General features: G+C 32.2%; 1 protein-coding gene across 1 annotated transcript in view; it reads right to left on the reverse strand.

The window, feature by feature from the left end:
- Positions 1–8,132: 8,132 nt before the first annotated feature.
- The window catches only part of LOC118197567 (uncharacterized), a 62,081-nt gene continuing 42,441 nt past the window's right edge, over positions 8,133–27,772 (reverse strand). The window contains exons 9-13 of the mRNA XM_035369093.2: positions 27,439–27,596; positions 25,734–25,898; positions 21,298–21,502; positions 13,617–13,802; positions 8,133–8,602 (exon numbers count right to left, since the gene is read on the reverse strand). Of these exons, the coding sequence (XP_035224984.1) occupies positions 8,315–8,602; positions 13,617–13,802; positions 21,298–21,502; positions 25,734–25,898; positions 27,439–27,596 (1,002 nt within the window). The 3' untranslated portion in view covers positions 8,133–8,314. The remainder of the gene's footprint in view (positions 8,603–13,616; positions 13,803–21,297; positions 21,503–25,733; positions 25,899–27,438; positions 27,597–27,772) is intronic.

The raw sequence follows: 27,772 nt of genomic DNA on the forward strand, positions 1-27,772 counted from the left end.
CAAAAGAATTCATTGTTGAAAGAACTTTATTTAAATCATCTTTATTACCTTCAAACAGGGTAAAAGTATCGTCTACGTAGCGGAACCATGCCGGGAAGTTTAAAGTTTCAAACAATTTTGATTCATAATAATGCATGTAGATATCTGCCAGGATGGGACTGAGGGGACTTCCCATGGCTAATCCCTCAGTTTGCTTGTAATATTTATTTTGGAAAACAAAATGTGTTTGTTTCAAACATAGTTGAGTGAGAGAAATTAGCTTATCAATTTCGATGCAAGAGAAATGAAATTCGCGAAGTCTGGTTTCTAGACATCTTAATGCACCCTCCACTGGGACATTGGTGAATAATGATTTTACATCAAAAGAAACCATGTGTAAATTACTAGGAGAAATGTTTTTAACCTTTTTTACAAACTCTATTGAATTTTTTACGGTGTAAATGTTATTGTCTAATAGAGTGGAAAATCTAGAAACTAAATATTTAGCTAAAGGATACGAGTCAGTACCTAAATTTGATACAATAGGGCGGAAAGGAATACCACTTTTATGAATTTTGGGAAGAGCATATAATCTGGCACAATTCGCAACAGATGGGATAAGCGAATGTTTTAAGTTGCTTGAAATGATTTGCGAAGATTTGATCGCAGTTTTTATTTTGTATAAGTCCGAAGGTGAAGGATCTTTAGGGATCGGATTATATGGTCCTTCGTTTAAGAGTTTAGTGACACCATCGATGTAAATGTTCTTATCCATGACGACTATCTGGCCACCTTTGTCGGCCTTTGAAATGATAATATCCGGGTTAGAATGAATTTCGCGCATTGTAGCTCTTTCTCTCGCAGTTAGATTTGGTTTCAAAGGTTTATTATTGAATTTCACATTATGAGCGATAAAATGCCTAATCATTTCTTTCTGTGAATCTGAAACTTTACTGAACTTGAAAGCTTTTTCGATAGGAGCCAAAATCTTTGGAATCGAGGGTTTACAGGTTTGTGAGAAGTTAAAATTATATTTTAGAATTCTCTCTTGTTCTTCTGAAAGACTAACATTAGAAATATTAACTATTGGCTTGATGTTTACAATGGGAAGATTTTTTGAACTACTTGAACTGGAAAACTGTAAAAGAAGTTTTTCGAATTTAACTGCAAGGGTGTTTTTATGACGGTTAACTGCATTCTCCGTTCTAGACCAAGACTTTTGCTCAAGGCCAGTGAATTTTGGATATGATTTAGCGAGTTCCAGATGAAGCTTATAGAGTTCATGTTCAACTTTGGACAATTGTTGACGTGTATCCCTTATCACGGACCGAAGTAAGGCAAGCTTGCAATTTAACAGAATTCTTGAAACGCGACTCGAAAGTTTTTGATTAGTTTTGATTTGAATAAAATTGGGGATCAATTTTTTACATTTACATTTAAGTAAAAAGTCAAGATGATTCAGGAATTTTTGCCGTTTCAGGCGTAATTTAGTGAAACGATTAACGGATGAAGGCATGATAAACAATGCAGAAAATCAAACTAAATTAACTGAGCAATAATAAAGTACACACAAAACAGCAGAAAAATCCCTCACTGAAATGAATAGAAAACAAAACGTTTGTAAGCAAAATGCATGAAATCAGACAAGCAAAATGCAAAAATGTACTCACCGAAATTGCAATTTTCAAGTTATGTTTATGTTTTGTACATTTGGATATTGTGCTTTGCTTGTCTGATTTCATGCATTTTGCTTACAAACGTTTTGTTTTCTATTCATTTCAGTGAGGGATTTTTCTGCTGTTTTGTGTGTACTTTATTATTGCTCAGTTAATTTAGTTTGATTTTCTGCATTGTTTATCATGCCTTCATCCGTTAATCGTTTCACTAAATTACGCCTGAAACGGCAAAAATTCCTGAATCATCTTGACTTTTTACTTAAATGTAAATGTAAAAAATTGATCCCCAATTTTATTCAAATCAAAACTAATCAAAAACTTTCGAGTCGCATTTCAAGAATTCTGTTAAATTGCAAGCTTGCCTTACTTCGGTCCGTGATAAGGGATACACGTCAATAATTGTCCAAAGTTGAACATAAACTCTATAAGCTTCATCTGGAACTCGCTAAATCATATCCAGAATTCACTGGCCTTGAGCAAAAGTCTTGGTCTAGAATGGAGAATGCAGTTAACCGTCATAAAAACACCCTTGCAGTTAAATTCGAAAAACTTCTTTTACAGTTTTCCAGTTCAAGTAGTTCAAAAAATCTTCCCATTGTAAACATCAAGCCAATAGTTAATATTTCTAATGTTAGTCTTTCAGAAGAACAAGAGAGAATTCTAAAATATAATTTTAACTTCTCACAAACCTGTAAACCCTCAATTCCAAAGATTTTGGCTCCTATCGAAAAAGCTTTCAAGTTCAGTAAAGTTTCAGATTCACAGAAAGAAATGATTAGGCATCTTATCGCTCATAATGTGAAATTCAATAATAAACCTTTGAAACCAAATCTAACTGCGAGAGAAAGAGCTACAATGCGCGAAATTCATTCTAACCCGGATATTATCATTTCAAAGGCCGACAAAGGTGGCCAGATAGTCGTCATGGATAAGAACACTTACATCGATGGTGTCACTAAACTCTTAAACGAAGGACCATATAATCCGATCCCTAAAGATCCTTCACCTTCGGACTTATACAAAATAAAAACTGCGATCAAATCTTCGCAAATCATTTCAAGCAACTTAAAACATTCGCTTATCCCATCTGTTGCGAATTGTGCCAGATTATATGCTCTTCCCAAAATTCATAAAAGTGGTGTTCCTTTCCGCCCTATTGTATCAAATTTAGGTACTGCCTCGTATCCATTAGCTAAATATTTAGTTTCTAGATTTTCCACTCTATTAGACAATAACATTTACACCATAAAAAATTCAATAGAGTTTGTAAAAAAGGTTAAAAACATTTCTCCTAGTAATTTACTCATGGTTTCTTTTGATGTAAAATCATTATTCACCAATGTCCCAGTGGAGGGTGCATTAAGATGTCTAGAAACCAGAATTCGCGAATTTCATTTCTCTTGCATCGAAATTGATGAGCTAATTTCTCTCACTGAACTCTGTTTGAAACAAACACATTTTGTTTTCCAAAATAAATATTACAAGCAAACTGAGGGATTGGGAAGCCCTCTCAGTCCCATCCTGGCTGATATCTACATGCATTATTATGAATCAAAACTGTTTGAAACTTTAAACTTCCCGGCATGGTTCCGCTACGTAGACGATACTTTTACCCTGTTTGAAGGTAATAAAGATGATTTAAATAAAGTTCTTTCAACAATGAATTCTATCGATCCTGCTATTCAGTTCACTTTTGAACTTGAGACTTGCAATTCTCTTCCGTTTCTCGACATTCTGGTCACACGTAACACATCCAATTTCAGTACTACAGTTTACCGTAAACCTTCATCTGTTTGCCTTCCACCACACTTTAAATCATGTCATCCGACTAAACAAAAGTTAGCTTCATTTTATTCCTATGTTTTCCGTGCTCTTCAAGTTTGCTCCTCCAAACTAGCCCTTGATGAAGAACTAAATTATTTAAAAGCAATAGCTATTGACAGGGGCTTTTCACCCAACATTATTAATCAAGCAGTTAAAAAATTCTCATCTCAACACACTAAAAGCCACACTCTTATTTTAGGAGATTATAAAAATTCTGTTGCCATTCCCTTCTTTCCATCAATTAGCTATAAAGTTGCACATATTTTGCAGAAATTTAACTTTCGGGTTGTTTATTCTCCCATCAATAAAATTCCAACTTCTATACTCAAGGACCCCATTCCGAATATGAATTCCTGGGGTATTTATAGGATTCCTTGCCAGTGTGGTTTAATTTACATTGGCCAAACTAAGAGAGCCTTAAAATTTCGCGTCAAAGAACATGAGGCATATGTTAGAAAAAAGGAAACACAGAGGTCTTCTGTTGCTCAACATTGTTGGTCCGAAAATCACACTTTCAATTTTTCTGCTGCCAAAATTATTCAAAAAACATCTTCCATTGGAGAACTGGATTTTCTAGAGGCATTTCACATTCATAAAAATCTTTCTGTTCTAGTTAACGATCCTAATTCCAATCCAAATTTGCCTTCGGCTTTTAGAGAAATTATGTTTTAGTTCTGGTTTCGCCAACAGATGGCGCCACTTGCTTATTCTTGTCCAGGCTTTCTTATCTTATCTAATCATTATTTCCTATCTTGTTCATTTGCGGTTTTGCAGCTGAAGATGGTGGTTCGGTAAAACCATCGAAACTAGTCCTGTGAAAATTTTGCAAATATTACGCTGATTTTTGTTGTTTGACTTCTGAATTAGCAGGAAACCATAATTGAAACTCTAAATTACTCATATATATAAGGGGTATTTTCTGAAAGGAATAACTTTGTTCCTTCGAATTCGAAAAATTGCTTCTATAATAGAAGGAGAAACAATCCTTTTCACAGCAAAATGAAGAGTTTGCAAGTAATGAAATAATTAAAAGTAATGTTAGAAAACACCCTAAATGCAGTACACCAGAAAGACAACCAAATTCGTTTGGAGTGCATATGTCTCCTTCTCTTAAAATGCCAGAAAAAATTACAGTTCAACAAAGTCATTGTTATTACAACACAGTATTTATAATAAGGAAAATGTGACTCATATTTTCACAAAACTTGCACCTAAAGAATATTAGAGCACATATTTTACATTCGAAGGACCTCACAGGAGGTTGTCAAATTGAAGACCATATATTTTCGTCTTTTTGTGAGCTACAATTCTTTTGCAATTTTGTCAGCTACAACAGCAAATTTCAGAATGCAGTTCAATTAACCATGTTTTTAGTGTATCGTATTTGCCAGTGACTGGTGGGTGCAAAACGATATCGCAAATGCTATTGAGAATGTCAGATTCGATTGAAGATATCACGTGATTGAATTTCGTTGCGTTTGTAAGTAATTCAACAAACGGCAGTTTCTCAGTCAACTAGTTATGAAATTAAGTTCCATCTGGACAAAAGTTAACTACTGAATCAAAAATGTAGTGATGACTTCCAACCTTAGTTACCACATACTAAATATTCAGAAATCTTTTCATTTGATCAAGAAATAGAAAGTGCTCAATCAGCAAATGGTGAAATTACGAAAAGTTGAAAAGTGGGTCCTACTCGTCAAGAAGCGGCAACCGTGCAGTGAATAAACGAGGGCGTTAGGGATTTGGATTTGCTACGTAGTGAAAGTGCAGTAAAGACTCCCTCCACCCGGTAAAGAGGTTGTGACTTGAATAGCTGATGTACCTAGAAATGAAGATAACTCAGCTGAGGACTAGAATTTGCGTCAAGCAGCATTACCAAAATTAAAAGAACTCCTGAAAATTTAAACAGGGTTCATAGCCACATTTTAGTTAAAAAAATAAGCACCTATAAGCACTTTTCAAGCACATTATAAGAAAAAAAATAAGCACCTGTCTAATTACATTATACACAACTACATAACCTTAAAAATTCGACTTGTAATTTAAAATATGAGAAATGCAGTATTTATTAAGAGAGAATAATCATTACCTCAACAATAGAAAATAATTACTTTTTTTAAAATTTTAAATAACAGTTAAATTTACAGAACTAGTTTACAATAAGAGAAAAAAAAAACTATGCAGAACTAAACTACCATATTACAAGATTTAATGATGAAATTTCAGTTCAAAATAGAGAAAATAAATAATAATAAGGCATATTTATTGTATTCGCTTGGAACCTAGTAATAAATACAATTTATTTTTCCACTCATATTGATATTTAAATGATTTAAATCTAAATTCTGAACATTTTCTAAATTTTCATTGTATATCAATTTTTCCTTAACAGATATTGCAAGCAAAGTAATTTAAGTAAAAAAGAGGAACATTTCTGAAATCAGAAGACAGAAATTTGTTTCATGTAGTCATCCTTTAAGAGTAAAAGCTTAACTAACCCGTATACTTGGAAATTGACGAATATTCGGACAGTCGAGCAAAACTTGAAAAAGAGGAGCGGGGGGGGGGGGGGGGGTAGACTGTAGCCGTTCTTTAGATTTTTCTGCTAAATAAATGCTTTTGACATTTTGATATGTGCATCATATAAAAATAAACCAAAGGAACTGAAAAAATATTCTGCTTAGCAAGCACAGTAAAACTCTTTTCAGTGTTCGTAAACAAATCTCGGACTGAACATCAAAATTAATTATCTCTGCAAAATATCGCAAACTTTATTGCGCAACGCGTGCGCCGTAATTCTTCTCTAAGCGATATTACACAATCGGAATCAACAGCTGCCGGTATTGGGAGAATAAAGAACTAATAAAGGAAAAGAAAGAGACTTACAAATCTGGGGTGTTTTTCATTAGACTGCGTTAAATTTCCGGAAAAGAATCATTCTTCGCTTGGGTTGGTAGACCGCAGAACTTTTAGTCCTATTCAATGCAGATTGGAAAGTGACAGAAAAAAAAAGTCCGCTGCTTATTTTGCAGCGAACTGTAACAGTTTCAATATTCGAGATTTTGCGGAGAAAGGGGAGAACCTCCCAACCTTCGTACTGTATAATGTATTGGCCAAAAAAATTAAATTATTTTGACTATTCCATTACTTTCCCTTTATTTAAGCCATTCCAAATATTATTACTTAGAAAGCTAATCTGTGTTAAAACACAACCATTTTCGGAAGTTTACTATACATCAGCAGTTACTGCAACTATGTTATTATAAACATTCATACATATGCTCATAATATAAGCATAAAGATCATAATAAACACGAATATGAACTGACCAAGCGGAACGAGAATGCAAATTATTAAGATCTTGATAGAAATTCAAACGTGTGTAGTATTTGGGTGGGAGGAAAAGAATGCCGAATGTACCGGAATTTTCTACCGCTTTTGCAATTCTTTGCCCAAAAAAACGACGGGCACCTGTCTGTACTCTCTGCGCACATCAAAGCTTATGTTAATGCAGAGAAAGGGGGAAAAGCTATTTCCGGGAGTATGATTCATCATCTGACATTCCATATTAGGAAGAAAAGTTGTTTATTTAGTTTCGGCTTTGGTACGGGGGAAAATTGCTTGTTCATTAAAAAAAAAAGCACTAAAAGCAAAAAATAAGCACTAAAAACAAAAAATAAAGGCTTTAAAAGAAAAAATAAGCACCTATAAGGGCCTTTATATTTTATTTTCAAATATAAGGACTTATAAGCACTTATAAGGACCGCTACGAACTCTGTTTAAAGATCTTTTGAGACCATATGGCTCAATGTCACAAGCATTTTATTCAGCAAATAATTTTCTCAGATTCTAACACCACAGTTTTCTCTTTTAAAATGATTCTAGATCAGCATTTTCACACAATTCATGCTACTGAAAATAGTCAGAACAACAAAAAATCAAAACGATCTTTTTACCAGTGCTTTCAAGAATGTCAGGAGGCTACACCAAGTGAGTAGGTGTTTGAATGGATGTTACCTTTTAAAGGAACTACACAATAAACTTTGCATTTTATATACATTGTCTTAAAGCATTTACCATCATCTTTTTGAATATAAGAATAGAATGGCTACTCAGTCCTTTTTGAGCTTTTAAAGAAAGATTTTGCAAAAGGATAATGAATACTGTAAAAACACTTTTTACAAAGGAACAAAAGCTGTGAAAGGCAATGTAAATTATCCACTGACTTGTCTATTAAACATACTTACTAATAAAAAAGAACATAATTAGACTAAAAGTGAATGATCTGCAGTTGCATCAAACACAGCATACCTAATCTTGGTTTCTAATTAACAGATGTCACTTTTGAGCTGTATATATGCCACTTCAGCATATCAAATACTATGTACAGATTAACAGTTCTGTTATGACACAAAATACAAAGGAAAAGGAATTACAGTTAAACATAAAATAAAGAAAAATCTTCACGAAGAATTATTCAAGAATCTTGATTTCAAATACCTGGCTAAGGTGAGATAAACATTAAACTGTCTAATAATCTAAGATATCATGAAATACTAGATTAAAATTTCAGATATACATATCTGCATCATCATTAAAATACAGAAATGCTGTATTATAATTTTAGACATGAAATGGAACAAAACAAAATCCTCCTTTTTGATTTTATATATTTCTGGGTGCAATCAAATTTATTTAGTTACATTAAACATCATTATTGATCCCCAAAACATTTGAAAAATCCTACTAATGTGGGTAAAGATATTTACCTAACACAAATATTCATGACACAAAATGTGCTAGAGATTTGTTCATAAAAAATATAAACCTCATCAATTTGCAAAAATATCTCCAGCTGGCAAAAATACAGTTTTTACATGAGTAGATTCTAATATTAACTTCCATGCCCTTTGGCTTTTATCTGGATTATGCCAAGAGGAACTGTAAATAAAACTTCTTTTTGGACAGAAGCTATAAGGCATGCACTTTTCTGCTTGATTTTGTGAAGAGAACCACATAGCGTTTACATCCCTGTGGGCCACGAGATCTTTGATCAATGTTTCTTCAGTGCCAGTGATCACATTTATAAGTCCACCAGGAACATCAGAATATTTGAAAATCTAAAACCATTGTGAAATATTGGTATTATAATACAGGAACACAGCACTTTTTAATAAAGCAGATCAACAATATATTTTATATTTATTATCAACAATGCATATTTTATATTTATTATCAACAATGCATATTTAAAACTGGACTGCTAGATATATGCCCCAAAAATAAATATACTAAAGCACAGCACAATTAGCTACAAATGGTTCTAAAATGTCATATAAATATATATAACTTTCATATGATGTAAAAAAAAAAGGTTTAGTTGTTCAGAAATATACAGACATTTATTATTTTAGAAATATACAAATATAAAATTTACCATGCATTTATTATTATTCAAAATCTAATGTAAATTCCTTGTATTTCCTCATTATTATAATCCCATTATTTAACTAACACCAAAATTCTGTCTTCCTAATGGATTGCACTAAAGCAGCAACTCTGCCCACAGCCTTCTCCAAACCATCACTAAATGGCCAATAATCCTAATAGCCAATCATCACAAAACCTCTGGATAAGATTGCCACTTTGGTGTAATCCATTAATAATGAAAGCTCTTGACACCAATTAAATAACAGAGGCCATAATAAGGAAGTACTTCTTAAGTTCTTACAGATTAAACATGATGATTTATAATTAAGATACAATAATATGCCGAACAAATATTAACCTAGAAGCCAAATAACAAAAATCACCATTATATTTTCAAATTTTTCATGGGACTAGTTTCGATTTACCGAACCATCATCCTCAGCTGCAAAATGAAAATTTTCATTTGCGCTTTTTAACATCTAATTAATGAGTTATCAATGAAATATAATACTAAAAAATAGTACACTGTTCACGAATCAGATAATTTATAATGCATCACTGCTTAAAGTTTCAGCATTTTGAGACACTAAAGAAATTAAAAATCTATTTCTCCAATGTGAATTACAGAAAAATAATGTTAACACAATCTGAACTATGCTTACAAGTGTACAGTTATCTTATTTATTCATCTGCGACTAAGCTCCCTATTTGCCCATTCATTTAAACAAACGTCTTGTAATCTATTAATGACAACAAAATATCAACCTTGGGAACAGGAACCGAAATAAATACAAAGACAAGTAAAAACTAGAACTCAATAATAATACAAAATTCTTTCTAAAAAGTGCTCATTCATTTCAGTAAAAATTAACATAAACTATACATTCAGAATATTTAGAAAGGATAAGAATAAAATCAAAATATTAATACCAAAGTATTAACATAACTGCAGATCATGACACAAATGCAATAATTTGCTAATGCAGAACTGAAGTTAAAGGGTATTAATAGATTAATACAAGGCTAAATTTACCAACAATATAAAGCACCTTTATGCACAAATATATATTGCAAACAGAAAAATCTCATGCTTTTATCACGAGTTTCAATGAACTTGCTATTAATTTGAGAATTCAGTGATTACTCCCTCAGCAAAGGAACATGAAAAATTTTCAGCCTAGCAAATATTAAAGAAAAACAAACTACCATTTGATTGAATAATTCTATTAAAATTCATAAAATTAAAATGCATATTGTCATAAATTTTAAAAAATCAATTTTTGACTAATATCAAAATAGTATATAACTCTAAAAATAATGCCCATGAAAAAAAAAAAAAAAAAAAAAAAAAAGAAAATAACATACATGAATCACAAGTTTAAAAAATGTTCTATAACATTAATCTGTAGTTAAACTGATTTTCATATTATCACATACCCAATATATGCATTAATATTTGCATTACATATGCACAATTGCTGATTTTACACTGTACTATACAAGTATTCTATTTACAATCAAAATCTTCACTTACTTTTGAACAAAAAATATTATGTGCGAAGCTCAAAACTTTCATAAAGTCTTAGATATTACAGGTTCTTTTTTTAACATTCTTTTTGACTGGATTAGGTGATTGGATTTAAAACAGAAAAATTTAAATTCATTAGTTGTTGTTGTTGTTGTTGCTTATGCTCACTTGTCTGACATAGTCAGCCTAAGCCCATGAAATTCCTTGTGGCAAAAAGTGCTAGATTATGCCTGCTGTTGGCAACAGCCCTTGAGCACCATTCAGGTGACAGTACTATTTAGATCAGTTCTGCCCCAATTTTGATGGAGAGCGCCCTGGGAGGGGGACAGGTCCGAGGGTCTCCCACCTCTCTTCCCTCCCACCAAACCATACGAGAGTTTTAAAACACATTTAGAATGCTGCACCAACACTATACATTTACAAACATCTATGCCTTCTCTGGGATTCAAACGCATGCCCTCCAGCATGGCAGTCAGCGACGCTAACCACTATAACTGGTTGGGCGGCCAAATTCCTCAGTATTCAGTTTAGCAAGATATTCTGCATAAGGAAAATAAGTGATAGAGTAAAATTTAATATCTTTACAGCTATGCAGCAAAACAAAAAGAACATTCACTGTGTTGATTATAATAGGATATAAAATGACTTAACTTGATACATATTTACCTTCTGAATGTAATCAAAATGATGAATTTTAAAAAGCTTTGTATAGAAATCAGCAAGGCTAGTAACTACACTCATGTCCAAAGTCTTTACATACCCAAAAGTAGTGGTACTGCATGAAATATCCAATTAATGTAATCCATTTTGGTAGGAAATTGTGTGAATGACAAGTTTACTCAGCATTATCAAATCAAAAGTGATCAAACGGTTTTTGATATGCAAATCAAGGTGTTATATTATCTGATAATAAATCAAGCACCTTGAATAAAGTGCATATCTAAGTGAATTTTTGGAATAAAACATTTGACTTTGGTGTGTAAGGACTCAAAAGCAAGTCATGGCTCTGAGGTGTCATTTGGAAGAATCAGTGAAGTGACGAATCATTGGCCATTTAGAAACAAGTGAGATAATCATAGAAACAGTGAGATGTGTGAATATTTCAATGCAGTCTTTTTGCTATAGAAACAATATCAGAACTCTAGGACTGTCGTAAAAAAGCCAGGACAAGATCATAAACAAATAACAACTACTCCCCAAGATCAATACCTGGCAATAACTGTATGTTGTAACAGGAAGTCTATTACTCGGCAGTTAAGTTCCAAGCTTGCATCCAGCACTAGAACTGTGTTAAGACAGCAAACTGTATACAGAAAGCCTTATGAAAAAAGCTTTTATACCAGACAGCCAAGTATGTGTTTCACTGTCTTCACTACAAAAGGGAGATTGCTTTAACTGGCGCAAAGAACTAGCATGAACATCATTGGTCTCATATTCTCTTTACCGACGAGTCAAGGTTTAGTTTAACATTTGATTCTAAACATGTTTACATATGGAGGTGGTCAAGAACATGAAATCTTCCTTTGAACACTTTGGAATGTGACCATTTTGGTAGCAGATGTGATCATATTAGGAAGGAGTAATGATAAATGAACATACACCCCTACACATTTTCAACAATGAATGTGTAATAACTACCCAGAGACATCAGGATGTGATCCTAGAACTTTATGTAAGACTTTTCAGAAGTGCATATAGTTCATTGGGCAATAATACGTAACCACATCATGTAAATTTTGCTGATGAATTCCCTGAAAGTGAAGACACTGAGTGATATTGAAACCAACAAAATCTCCTGCTCTTAATGTGATAGATAACCTATAGAAGTACCATGGAAAAGTAGTTACATGGAGACATTCTCTTACTAGAAATGTAAATGCCCTGAAAATCACATTGTTGAAGAAGTGGAATTTACTGAACTGGGGTTAACAATGTTATTGCCAGCATGAAAACACATTGTAATATATTTGCTGAACTAAGTTATTGCTGTTACTATTTTTCCTCCAATTGCCTTTCATTCACAGCTTTCAATATAAAATTCTCTTGCATTAAAAATAAATAATAAATAAATAAAATTAAGTAAAAGAAAATCTAAAAGCTGTCAGATTTTTATAATATGCACAAACAGGCATTTTTTTCATTTACACATATATACACGTTCAAGAGTATTTGGGCTAATGTTCCTTTGGGCTAAAAATATTTAATAACAGCATATCTTTAGAATTTCCAATAGGCAGTCTGACATGCTGGAGGTAAAATTTTTTTTTTCCCGTACAGTGTTGCCATTGCTCACTTTAAAATCATTGAGTTTGTTAATCAAAAATTTATTGCCATAGCTCACTCTAAAATCATTCAATTTGTTAATCAAAAACTTGTTACAGTTTTTCAAAATATGAAATAGACTGTAAAACAAATTTGAAATTCCAAATTTGGGCTTTCAGGTGCCCATATTCTGGAGAAAGACTACGTTACTCAAAATTTGATGGCTCCAGGTACTGTTGCTTTTTTAGAATGCAGGAAACATACATGCATTCATGCAGATTTCTTAATTATTTAATTTCTTTAAATATAATACAAGGCAATAATATTTGGTAGCAACAATTTGAAAAGTAAAACAGCCATTTACAGTGAACCAATGCAAAATGCTGTTTTGAGACTAACAGCCCTTCTAGATTAATGCTCTTTTGGGTAATAAAAATAAAAACTGTTACTAAAAGATTTCTATACCATTTTCCTCATCTATAGTGTATGTTAAAACGAGTTTTGTGGTGTGACTAATATATAACACAGCAAGATTATAAAAAACATACATATAAACATTTCTTCTAAACCTTCCTTAAAATACACTACATACCAAAACATAATCTTGATTACAGCCTTCAAATATAACTAAAAATAAGAAAATCTATTAATGAGACAAGAGAATTATTTAATTAATCCTTAAAACATACATACATTTTCCCATTCACTTTATTAATACACTTTTAGAGTGTACTAATGAAATAAACCCTTAAAATATATGTTTTATTTAGTTAACCTTTAAAATATATACACATTTTCACATTCATTCATTTCATTAGTACACTTTGAGATTGTACTAATGAAACAAACCCTTAAAATATGTATATTTTATTAACCTTTAAAACATCTATACATTTTCAAATTCATTTACGTACCTCACAAATTTTTAATGCTAGAGTTGGATACTTTTCATTAGGAATGACAACAACTGCATTTCCAAAAGCTATTGCAGGTGCCACACGAGATAAAAATGACAACAGAGGATCAATACTGGGGCAATGAATACCTATAATGCCTACTGATTCAAGCTCTTCAAAAACTTTCATACGATCTGAAGTATGCTACAAAATATAAATTCATAATTATTCAATAGACAGTAAAATTAACTTTCAGTTAATTAAAAAAAAAAACCTGTCTGCTTTCAATTTCCTGATCAAAGTTTGGATTGATTGTTTGTATTTCCTTCATTTATTACTCACATAAATGTTTCATTATTAACAAGAAATTTTTGGAGAAACAGAAAACTAAGCATACTAAGTAAGTAAAATTAAAAGGTGAATTTACAAAAATATCACTTTAAATTCTGGAAAAGAATATTTAAAAACTTTTAAAATAGATAATTAATACACATTAAAATGTTAGATATAAAGGAAACAAATTAACTAGATGACAATTTAGACTTCATATGTAAGTGAATGAAGCTACAGTTACAACAAGCAAAATACTATGATTTTTGTGCATTCCCACAAACTGGTTACACGTATAAAGAGCACATTACATATCCATACCATATACTTTAGTCATGGCAGTAAATTTATTTGCATTCCATGTAGGATTGTCACAGGCACTAGGTCAATCATTTTTCAATGAGAAAACTTATTTAATGAATAAAATACTTCACTTGAGCTATGATTTGGGCGGGGACACAAACATGATAAGTTATCTAGATACCAGCCTGGAAACATTACCCCTCTAAAAATAGGAGACAATTTATATACACCAAATTTTCACATACATTCAGCATATTATAAGCTGTCCTTTTGCAGCATATACATTGACAATTTCCCTAAGCACTGATCTCACGAACATTGGTAGTTTGGTATATGTCCACTTAAGAATAAGTCCAACTTTACATTTACATTTTAGTATCAAACAGTGTTATAATACAGTTTCCTCTTTAATGCAAAATCACTTAAGGTGAACACACGGTTAACATGAACAAACTTTCCGTCTCATCAGCAATGTACATGAAGTTTTATCGATTAACGCAAATTTTGTTAGCACAAATTATGAACTGTTTTTCAGTTCATAATTGGTCATCTGGTCATTAGATTCTGGTCATCTGGTCATTAAGATTTTTTTCACTTAACACAAACTTTCAAATTTTTCTTGTTGTTTCTCTTTCCTCTTAATTAAAACTCGAATAAATTGTATTTACATAAATTTACTGAATTAAAGCTTAGTTACATATGAATTTTCAGTGTGCTGCAACATATCTTTATTTTCCAAAAGTTCTAGCAGGCACAGATGGCACTCTGGTTGTTTTCAGGACATGGCAACTAATGTTATGCTACAAGCCAGTGAGTAAGACAGTGAATCGCGGTGAAGGGAAAGCAGACAGGAATAGATCTGCAAACAAAATTTAAAATCTTAGAGGAGGAGAGCGGTGTAAATATGCTAAAAAGTGTGGAATTGCCAAATCTACCTTATCTACAGTACTGAAAGATCTTGAAAAATTCTTAATGCTTCTGCCATCGGGTTCTGAGAACAAATCTAAGTAACTAGTGACTTCTCAAGTGTTACGTAGTAAGCTTTTAGAATGTTCAGCCATACTCATATGTGTGCTTCAAGAGTACTTTTAAGTGGACTTATAGCTCAATGAAAAGCACACAAGATGGCATGAACTTTAGTCATTCAAGATTTCAGTTGTTTTGCTGGTTGGTAATACCACTTTCAAAAGAGATGTTCAGTTTCACCACTAGTGATTTGCAGTGAAGCAAATAAAGTTGATAAAGAAGGAGCAAAGAACTCGTTGCATGCATTTGATCAAGCAAGAAGAAAGTATGCTTCAAGTGAAATCTACAGTATGGATGAAACTGGACTTTCTACAATCCTTTTCCAAATTGTACACTCAGAATAAAGGGAAACAAGTGCCATGGCAGCATGCATTAAACAACATTTAACTGTTGTTTTTGCATGTAATGCAAATGGCTGTGATAAATACTGTCTTTGGTTAATCCATAAGTTCCCAAAACCACATTGTTTTAAGAACATAAATAGTACTTTACCTTACATCTAATATCACCATAAGGAAAGCTTGGATTGACAGCTCATTACTTAAAAACTGGCTTCTTTGTTTTAATAGTCGAATGGTGGTTCAAATTAGGCATGTTCTTATGACGTTGAGTAGGTGCACAACCGTAACATACATGATTGAGACTTAACCATTGTAAAGGTTAAGTCCCAATCACACCCCAATTCAACACGCCGTCTTCAACTTTTGGATAAAAACATAACTGCTCTTAAGAAAAGTTCTTATCACAAAGCTGCCACTTGCACTGCTGAAAAGGAGACAGAAAAGCTAACTTGGATTGTGTTTGATGCAATAAAAGCTTTGCTGCAGCATCCTGAAAATCTGTGTCAATTATTTACTTTTACCATATTTAATGTTGCAATAAAATGTTTTTGAATTATTTTTGTTATTAACGTGTTCAAAATTTGTAGTTAATATTATTTCAACACTTGGCACATGTTAGGCTTAACAACATTCATTTGGTACTGGGCATGTTGAATAAATGTTTTTTCATTTCCACTTTTGCTGCTCTAATGTTACAGATTTTAAGACCTAACTCTTCTTTTCATTTTATGTTTTTTGGATCAGATTTTCATTTGTTATTATTTTTCCATATGTTGGATTGCTTCTGTTTACGTTCTCTCTCTCTCTCTTTTTTTTTTTTTTTTTTTTGTTTTTGTTTTTTGTTTTTGTTTTTGTCTGTTTGTTTTGGATTTGGCGCATTTAAATAGAAAATAATTTTTATTACATGTTTAAGCATTTTTGCTTGTTTATGCTTTTGATGCTATAAATTTAAAAAAGAAAAAAAAAAAAATATTCCAACCAGTGTGGATTCAAATTTCCATATATTGTTTTCTTTCATGTGTTGGATTGCTTGTATTTGCATGGTTCATTTTTTAGACTTGGTGTGTTAAAAATATACATTACAAAAATTTTTTTTAAAGATTTTTGATGCTATAATTTAGCCTTTTTTTTTTTTCACTACTTACTTAAGATGCCTGTTGAACTGATAAAGACACATATTATTTTAACTAGTTTTTTGAGATTACTTTTATTTTAAGTACTGTATTTCCCAGCTCATAAGACACATTTTTATTACTCCAAAATGTGCCCTAAATTCAGCCTGCATTTTATAAGCCGAGGGTATAACTTCATCCTCTATGATCCAATTTGATTCTCCGGGAAAAATAGTATTAAATATTTTTTCAGGCATAGAAAATGATTGCCTTTATTATAAATGTTGGTAATAACACTGGTTTGAGCCAACAGAAAGAAACAGAGTTTTAATATTTTCTTCACAATTCTTAAAAAAAAAATCCCAAATATATTGTATATGTTTGCATATTATATAGTGTAATGTAGTTTAGTTTCATCTCACATGTTAAACTGTATGTCATGACAAAGAAAAGTGCTTAGAAATAACTTTCTTAGCACTTATTTAGGGGCAATGCAGAGCTGCTTTCAGATTCATCATTTTTATAAAATGGATAAAGGTCTGGTTTAGTAATGTGCACATTAAATGTAAATTAATAAAAATAAATAGCACTACTACTCACTCAAAATCACGCTGCACTAATAACGGCATATTGCATAGCAACTAATCATGTGAGCAATACAGAAACAATTTCACTTTCAAAGCCATCTCACTTTTTTAACCTTTTTGCACTGTCACTTACTTAAATCTAACTTGCATTTGAATATGATAATATTCTTTCTTTATCACTACCCTTTATAACTGCAAGCAATAATTCATGGGAGCTGCCATATCTACACAACTCACATTTACTTGTTTAAATTGCATTTGGTGCTTCAAAATAAAAAGGCTCTTCTAGTTAGTGAATTTCTACATACTAGCTCAAAATGAAAATGTCTCAGTGACTGGCTCATTAGAATCAGAATATCTCTTGCGATAAAATCAGTCACTCAAACTTAAATAGTATGAGAGTCTTGTTTAATGCATAATATGTTCCTTTCTAATTAGTGTTCATATCTGCTTTTACATGGAGAAACTATATGTTGCATAAAATGCTAGAGTATCTTCATGGGATATAAAGAGAGGAGACTGTCGTACAGTATTGCATTTAAACTTGAAATCATGATTTACACTTAAAAGCTTGGAATCAGAGCAGCTAAAAGGCATTCTGACCTACCTCTGATTGAGAAGATAGTATGAGAATGGGAGAAGCAAAAGATGGATTTGGTGAACGCATATAGGAGTAAAAGAACTTTATATGCTCCTAGCTGGCCAAAGCTTGAGGGACATGTTAAGAACTGTATAATAAATCATAGGAAGAACAAAATTACTGTTTCAACAAAAATAATTTTTACTGCAGCGAGAAAATTAGCAATAGCCAACTTTTACTGACGGAAGAAAATTAGCGTCTATTGCCGATTTTCAAGGATAATGTCATGGTGCTAGAGATTCAAGAAGAAAAATGACCTATGCATGTGTGAATTACAATAGCACAAAAACTGCCACTTGAATATAGAAAAAAAAAATTCCACAAATATGTCATAAACTTTAAGGAAAAAAATTGTGCTTTGAGATAGGACAAATAGGAAACATGGATAAGGTATCCTAGAACAGTGGACATTAAAGATGATTAATGGCAGTAATGATAACGACTTTTGGTGACAAGAAGATGTGTTATACTGCCCCCCCCCCCCGTGTTGTGCGGATTATTTAAAACTCCTTTCTTTGTTAATCTTTAAATGAAAAACACAGCCCAAATATACAATTCCCACATGGAATTTATATACTCGTATGTATATTCATCGCATAGAATGGATGATGGAAGGAGTACGAAGCTATGGTTATAGGAGTTGTGGTACAGGCATCTAGGTGGGTTCTAAAGAAACTGTTTTTATTAGTTTGTAATCAATTTAAGACCCAGATGATGGATTCAGCAAAAATCTTTGTTACTCACCTGGAGGTGCATCTTGCTGTGATTCCTGGTAGACTGCTCTGTTGAAGCTTCTGGGCATTTCAGTAAATAAACTATTCAAGGATTTATGCACAAAGAGTGGATATGTAAAATGAGTTGCCAACTCATGATGTCACACTGACAGGAAGAATGAAACGGCTGCCAATTTTTAGCATTTGAGAGTGAGTGAAAAAGTCTCGGCAGAAAGTTAAAAGTGAGACTATCATTTTTGTCTTAAGAAGTGTGGAATTAGCAGTGCACTAGATGGAAGTGAAGATGGTACTGTGTATGAATAAAGTGACAAATCTAGTAACAGTGACAACCACAATGAAAATAACTGTGTGGATGATTTAAACAGCAGTGATGATGCATTTTGGGGATTCTATAATGAACAAACACTGATATATTTACTAATTTTTTAATGCAATAGTTCCATTTTTATTGTATACATATTTTGATCTTTTTGTGTCTGATCCAAGTATTTTTCATAAATTCTAACCTGATAAATCATAGCACATCTTATAGGCCATGAAATATGGTATTATACTTTAGTCTTTGTTGGTTCAAAAAACAAGCTGATGTATTTACTTCTTTCATTGTGCCAACCCTCTGATGATGATGCAGCAAAAGATGTAAATTTTGTTTTTCCTTTTCATTTTTGGTTTTAGCATTTTTTGCATCTATCATATAGTTTGCCATTATGTTTTTGGTTTTTTGTTTTAAATGTAATTTCAATTTATTTTGCACTATACATATATATGCTGTAGTAAACTTAAAATACAGAAATTGAGGTTTACCTCTACACTAGAAATATATGGGAGATTCTCATACTATGAGTGACATCACTTCTAGAAATTAAAGCTTGCGTAAATTAACTAGATTATTATGCTTCTTATAATTCAGATTGTCAAACCATTTATTATGTCATGCTAATGTAAATTACAATAATATTTAATTCTCACTTCTATATTCTTTTGCTAATTTCATTTCGTAATTTTCGTAATTTTTTCGTAATTAATCCTGAGAAGACGAATTTTTACTTACCTATGTACTTATAATATGATGAAATACAATTAACAGCTAACATATACATTACAGTTTAAATAAATTTAGTAATGTATCATTCATTTATTGATGCAAAACAAAATTAAATACAATTAACTAATGAAATGTTAGTTGAACTTCATAAAAAGTTCTACAAATATCTAACATAAATTAATACAATTCAAATCAAATAAAATTTAATACGAAAAATTATGCTAAAAATCACTAGGTGTGGGGAATACAATTTGCACAGTTAAAATTTCATCAATTCAGTAAACTTAATTTATTGCAGGGAAACATTTTCTTTAGTAATTTTCTTTAGCAAAGCTAAAAATCAAAAACTAGGAGATATCTTAATCTACTGGGAGATGTGGAAAAATTGCTATTTTACTATTATTCTACAGTTGCCATCCAATAACACCGTGTATTTAAGGCAAAAGATGTCTTTCAGATTTCTGATGACTAAGATAAAAAAAATACCCGTTACAATTTCTTACAATTCTGAAGAATGAATTTCCTACAACTCTAATAATTAAAATTAAAAAAAATTAAGGCACTGAGTTCATCTCTCACGAAAAACAGTGTAACACTACTGAACACATATGCACAGCCAACTACCCTTGCAGCTTTTCAGAAGAAGGAAGATGAGGCAAAAAATAGCAAACATGACTAGAATAGAGGTATGAAGAGGCACCAAATCAAGCTAAATAAGTATATTAGTTGATATTTTAAAACAAAGAAGATTAAAAATTTGAAAAACATCAAAGTAAAACTGGTACAGATGTAGCATGCAATATACAACTTTTAATTAAATATTAATTTCTTAGATAGCACTATTGAAATGCTATTTTTAAATATGAAAATAAATAATTAAAAATGCATATTTGAAAAATGGTTCTATTAATTTATTAAATTTTTTAATTATTCTGTAATTAAATAATAATAATAAATATTTTAATTCTATTAAATTTAAATTGCTTCCAGTGTTACAAAACAAAAGCTGAAGAGCAAAATCTCCACCAAGCTTCTGCAAGATAACATGGAAGCATTTTCAGTGTGGTTTAATGTTGTGTAAAATCTTAGGTTCACAATCATCATTCAGTGGTTTGCGAATTAGCATCATCTGCAAAATTCACAGAATTCTTTTGGTGGTTTACAGTTCGATGGATTGCAAAAACAGCAAACTGCATATTACATTAACACTGCAGAATCATTAAGACACCTAGTTCAGGATTTATAAATAAGAAGACTAATTTTAATTAAGTTTATTCTTGAGTATTGTTTCCAATTAAAGAAAGAGTTATGTATTAAATACATGGATTTACGATTTAAAATAATGGAACTATTTTTAAGAATATATATATATTTTATAGAAACATGAAATGAAAAGTGTATATGGAAGATATTATTTTTCCTCTCACAGCTTTTCTGTTTTAAATTTTATGTTTATAACCACCATTTAGAATTAATGAAACAGAAAATATTAATTACTCAATATTGATGCAAAGATGAAAAACTATATAACAGTATTCAAGTATTTAACCAAGTCATTACAATTCATATTAAACAACATACTTTTACTTTGCCAAAATCTTTAGCTACTTCAAATGCCCAGAAAAATAAGCAATCTATAGATGCTTCAACTTCATTCAGGCAAGTTTGATAAGAACGAGGTAAGACAGCTTCTAGATACGATGCAAATTCCTTTTTCCGTTCACACAGGTTTTCTGCTAAGGTAACCAAAATTTGAGAACACCTGTGTCTGGCAGTTTTCTTCCACCTATTAACAAAATCTAATTTATATCATACTTTTACTACATTTTAATTCAAAAAATGAGTACTTGGTCATAATAAAATTAAATTGTAAGACATAATACATAAAAAAACAATGACCTGTAAACAGAACTTTAAAATGTTTTCAGTTCTGTAAGAGGATTAATAAGAATTTGTTAGAGTAAAACACAGACAAAAACATGAAAAATTTTCCCATAATGAACAAGTCTGGATGAAATAAATATGAAGTTTTATAATGTTCTTTAAATAAATAAATACATTTATTTATAGTAGTTAAAAAGAATACCCATACGTGAAATGGGGGGAAAAAAAAAGACAGCAAAAATTTTCATAAGCAGTGCACATTGAGAAGCAAAAAGCCCTTAAAAGTAGTAAAATATCAACAACCAGTCATCAATAAGATAGTCCAAGCAATAGAAAATATTCTAAGAGCCAATGAATTTCAAAAACCTACAGTAGGATTAGCTATATTTTTTAGACTGAAATCAGATAACCAGAAAAAAAAAAGTTCCTCGTTATCAGATTAGTAATCTATCTTCACATCAAATTCCAGTCATGTTATTTAGTTATCTATCTATTTATAAAGCATCATATATTATACAATGCAATAAATTAATTCACAGAAGATGATAGTTGAAAATATTAATGAAATACATTTTCATACTGATGCACTGTAATTAATTTTCCTTGAAACAGAATTTATTCCTAGTAACAAAATGAATATAGTTACCATTAAAATGCAGTTTCCATGAAAATAACAATAACAGTGTGCTATTACTGAACAAGACGCTATTTTAAAGTACAGCCAGGTCACTAAACAGAAATTAAATGTACACCTTGCACACACACAGGAAGAAGGTAAAAAAAAAAAAAAAAAAAAGAGAGGACAGTTCTTCTGATATTCTATATCTCCTGTTCTACTGGACCAATTGTCAAAATTTAACTTGTGTTTCCCATGTCTTGAAAGCACAACATAGGCTATACAGTGTTCCTTCGCCACTTCGTGTTTCATGTTTTGCAGCTTCAGTGCTTCGCAGGTTTTTTCCAAAATATTCATCAAAAAATAAAAATGAAAAAATACAACCGAATAAAGAGATGAGTTAATTCAGAGTATTTATCATGGGCTCTCATAAAGGCAGGTGATTGGTTTCCAGTGCAAGATCGAATAATGAGAATACGAGTGCATTTATCTCTGTGATTTGATTGTCTGCGCATCATTACAGCCTCACCTAGCATATTCTCTTGTTGTATCTCGCCAGTCTTGTCCATGATGTTGACTGTCTCGCATACTGTATTTTAGTGTTGTGTTGGCGATAACTTTTTTTGGGGTTTAAGCGATAACTTTTTTTTATTAATTAAGCACTTATAATGCCGCCTAAGCGCTGTGCCCCTGCGAAAGCTTCCTCTGGGGCGCCCAAGAGAAACCAGATAATGACAATCGGCGAAAAATTGAAACTTTTAGATATGATCAAAGAGGGCACAAGTTATGCATCTGTGGCATGCTATTATGGGGTGATGGTATATACAGTGCGCTGCCATCAAGAATGAGGAAGCAAACATCCGCAAAACTGCTTCATAACCTTCAATAAAGAAGCGAAATGTGTGGTACCTTCATGTAATAACAGAATTGGGAAAATGGAAGCTGCAATGACATTGTGGATTGCTAATTGCAGGAAAAAGATTGTGAGTTTGGACACTAATATGATAAGGACAAAGGCGAAAGCTCTCTACGACCAAATCTTGCCCAATGACGACAATGAAGAAGGTGCTGATGAACCTCAAGCCAGTAATAGCACTGCCAGGAGTGATTCGCCTCCTCGAAGATGAGGCTTTTCAGCCAGCAAAGGCTGGTTCGAAAAATTTCAAAGAAGATATGGCCTCAGAAACGTGCTTCTGTATGGTGAGGCTTCCTCTGCTGACAACGATGTTGCTTTTTGTTACGTGGAGGAACAGTTTCCCAACCTCATCAGTAAGGGAGGCTACCTCCCTAAACAAGTTTTCAACATGTATGAAACATGCTTTTTTTGGAAGAGGATGCCTTCGTGTACAATCCTCTTCAAGGACAAAGTGAAGAAGCTAGGCATCAAAGCTCACAAAAACCGTGTGACTGTCATTATGGTTGGCAATGCTGCAGGTTTTATGCTTAAGCCAGGCCTTATTTATAAAGCCAAAAATCCACGGGCATTAAAAAATAAAAAATACAGCTTTGTTGCGCATGTTCTGGACCCATAACTCCAAAGCCTGGATAACAAAAGCTCTGACCCTTGAATGGTTCCTCCATTGCTTCATTCCCTAGGTGAAGCTGTATCTGGCTGAAAAGGGCCTCCCCTTTAAGGTCCTTCTCCTGATGGACTGTGCAGGAGGCCATGCAACAGACCTGCAATATGATGGTATGCAGATAGAGTTTCTAAACCCCGAAAACTACATCTCTAATTCAGCCGATGGATCAAGGTGTCATTCGTGCCTTTAAGGCACTCTACACTCGCTCTACGGAGGGCCTCATCTCGGCAATTGACGATGCCAATGATGAATTCACCTTGAAAGCATACTGGCACAGTTATGACATTGCCTCATGTTTGTCTAATATTCAGCGAGCATTAAAGGACATGAAGAGTGAGATCATAAATTCTAGTTGGAAGAAATTATGGCCAAACGTGGTGCACGACTATCCAGGCTTCACTCCTGAAGAAGTTCATCACTCAGTGGTGGAGAAGGTGGTTAGGCAGGCTCACATCAAAGGAATGAAGGATTTGTCAACATGAAAAAAGAAGACATCGATTGCCACTCAGACCCACTGACCAATGAAGACCTCCTTGATATAAAAACGGCGGCAAGTGAGGAAGAAAGCGAAGAGGAAGACGAAGAAAAACCTGAAAAGAGTGGCCTTACCTTGGAGAATCTGCAACAATTATGCAACTTGGCAAGAGCAATGCAACAATTTGCACAAGACATTGACGACAATATGGTTCGAGCTGTCGAGTTCGGCAATTGCGTTGACGGGGTTATGTCCTTGCACAAGAGAATTTTGAAGGAAAAGGAAAAACAAAGAAAACAACTACCCATCACCATGTTTCTCTCCAAGGCGAAGCACCCCGGCTCTACCGTCAGTGCCTCCAGCAGAAGAGTCTCTGAGTGAGCCTAAAGCTTATGAGGTATTTCTCCCGCTTTCCTAGCATGCCTTCATGGTATAGTGGTTCTGCACGCTGGGCCAGTATTCCAGAAGTCTATGGTTCGATTCCCGGCGAAGGCGGTTGCTAATTTTTCATCTTTGGCAAAAGCTGGTGAACTTTGTGCTTCCTTTAGCTTTTTAAGTTGGAAATCTTGATTTATTATTTTATTAATTGTTAGTACAGATATATTTAAAGATTTTGCAAGTGATATCTACATCATTGGATTTATTTTTGTTACTAGTGATTTAACTTTAGAAACATTAACATCATGTACTTTTTGGGGGTATTCATTGAGTCTTCTTGCAATGCAGAAGTAATGATTGACACTTTTTCCTTTTCTGATTCATAATATTTCTTATTTTGCACTTAAAATTTTAATACTGTACATTTCACAAGGTTTTTCACTTGTTATTTCTCTTCGGAAAGCACAAAAACATAGCCTTTCACCCACAGCTTGTTTACAGGCAATATTTTAAAAGAAGAATAAATTTAAAAGCAGTAGACTATATTTCTCATTTCAAATAAGTTGTGAGAATTTTTTTATTCTAAAATACTTGCTTTTTAAAAATTTTTATAGAAATCCAAAAAATGTGTAAATACTCTCTGTAGTTTTAGCTTAGGCAATACAATAATAACATTTATGCAACCAGGGGGGGGATTACACCTGCATCAACAGACTAGAAGAAAGCACAAAGTATTTTTTTTATTGTTGCACTTTGCTATTGTGCATAATAATATAGCTAAAATAAAATAAAATGGAATTTCACCCATTCCAAAGAAGATTCTGTTACTCTTATTTTCTTAAAATGGTTTCGATTAAGCCAACAAGAACTACTGATTTTGGTCTTGATCTCATCATTTAAATCAAATTATATAGAACGATGAATTAACAAATGCTTGCTTAAAAGTATATAAAAAAGGAATTGAAAAAAAGAAAGAAAAATGTAAAATAAAATAAAAGCCTGATTTAAAATACAGCTGTCCTGTGACTTCATATTAATTATATTCATAATTTTCATATTACCTAAAAAATATTACATATCATACTTTGGCAACACAGCAAGAGCACTTGAAACAGCAGCTTGTATTTCTGCACTACTCCCACCTGCAATATAAGCATATGGTAGATTGTTTTTGTCACAGATTAGAGTCGATGTAGACGATCGTTTATAACTTCCACCTATAAAATGATCATAAGATCGAATTCCAGTTCTGAAAAAAGAAAAGAGGAAAAAATATTAAAAAAATCCTACTTTTGATTCCTCAAAAACAATTATTAAAATTAACTAAAAGAAACTACGAGATGACTGTTGATACCTAAGTTATTTTAATTAGAAAGGAGATCAAATCATTATGAAGCAATTCATAATTGCATTACAATTAAATAAAAAGCATCTAATTTTAGTTAAGCAAATAAAAAGCATCAAATTTTAGTTGATAATATGAAAAGAGCAGTTACTACCAAATGTACTAAAATGTCCCAAGACTGATGCAGTTAATACTAAATTTAATAACAAATATCATGAAAACTGAATTTAAAGTGGCAAAGAGGAGGAAAAAATTAAGCCACATTCACTCAAAGTTAAGAATAATAAACCTATAAAAAATAATACAGCATAGAACAGGCCTTTGCAACCTATAACCCACAGGTGACCAAGGTGACCCATTTCATAGCTTTAAGCAACTCCTTGAGTTTTAAAAATTATGTATAATATATAAATTGTAAAATATAAATATGGAATGGACTCTTGAAAAATACCTAATAAAGTGAAAATAAATAACAACATTTTGGCATGATTACAAAGTTGCAATAATGAATATGCACTTTCATTTTTGAAAAAAAAAATGTAATATAACTTCAAGGAGAAACTGATAAGTTTGACAGTCCATAATTCACAATTCCAAAAAATGGCTTTGCCATTTCGTTTGCATTTAGTTCAACTTATAAATGTGAGCAAATAATTTCACACATGAAATTTATTTTAAGTAAGATCAACAGCAGCTTAACTAGCAAAAATTCAGCTGTTTGTGTTCATCTTAAGATGACTAATTATAAGGTGGACTTGATTAAACTGATAAATAAGTTCAGCATATGAAATCCATTGAAATTGAACAGAAAAATAAAGTTCATTCATTTAGGCTTATTTTTATAATATAATTATAATTTTTATATTTAAAGTTTAAAACATATTGTAATTATTTTCTCAAATTTATCTCATTACTCATCAAGAAAGACTATTCTGTTGCTGATGTGACTTATCTCACCTTTCAAACAGTAACATAAGAACAAGCCCAAGAAATTCACTGTGGCAAGGAGTGGAAGATTGCGTCCCATACAGATGACAGTACAACTTTGCTGAGTTCCGGCTCCAATTTTGATGGAGCACACCCCGAGGAATGAGTCCAAGAGTCTCCCACCCCTCTTCGCCTACCACCAACCTCTTGAGAGGACTTTCTGCTTGCCACATATTTAAAGTACCCCCATGCCACACAGATACCCATTTCATTTATGAACATTTAAACCTTCTTCGGGATTTGAACCCAAGCCCTTTGGTAAGGCATTCAACATCGCTAAATACTATACTGGTTGGGAAGCAATATTGTTCTGAAATGAAAATACCACCAACCCAAAGCATCTTGTTAATACACACACTGTGGTTGATTTTGACCTGCAGCTAAGAAAGGCTACTGATGATTGTAATAGAATTCCATAGAGTGGAAGTTTTATATCATACATTCGAAACATACTTACACAGAATTTAGTTGATTTTTTGCATTTTCATTAGATAGTTCAATACATTTTTCATTAATTAATTCAGAACACTCTTCCGTTGATTTAGTATCTTCTTCACACGATTTAGTAATAGTGGCATCCTCATCCATTACATTGGCTAAATGCATAAGAAGTGCCTAAAAGAATTTTGGATGGAAAAAATACAATTCATAACAATCTACTCAAAATCACTGTTATAACAATCTTTTTATTCTGAAATATTTTAATCTCCTTTTACTTTAAATAACAATTTTGGCTAATACTATAACTAGATATCTATAATTTTTAACTCCCATCCCGTTCATTGAGGAAA

This window comes from Stegodyphus dumicola, chromosome 5 (assembly GCF_044657685.1).
Source record: "Stegodyphus dumicola isolate Sdum_Otavi_A_Nest chromosome 5, ASM4465768v1".
NCBI lineage: Eukaryota > Metazoa > Arthropoda > Arachnida > Araneae > Eresidae > Stegodyphus > Stegodyphus dumicola.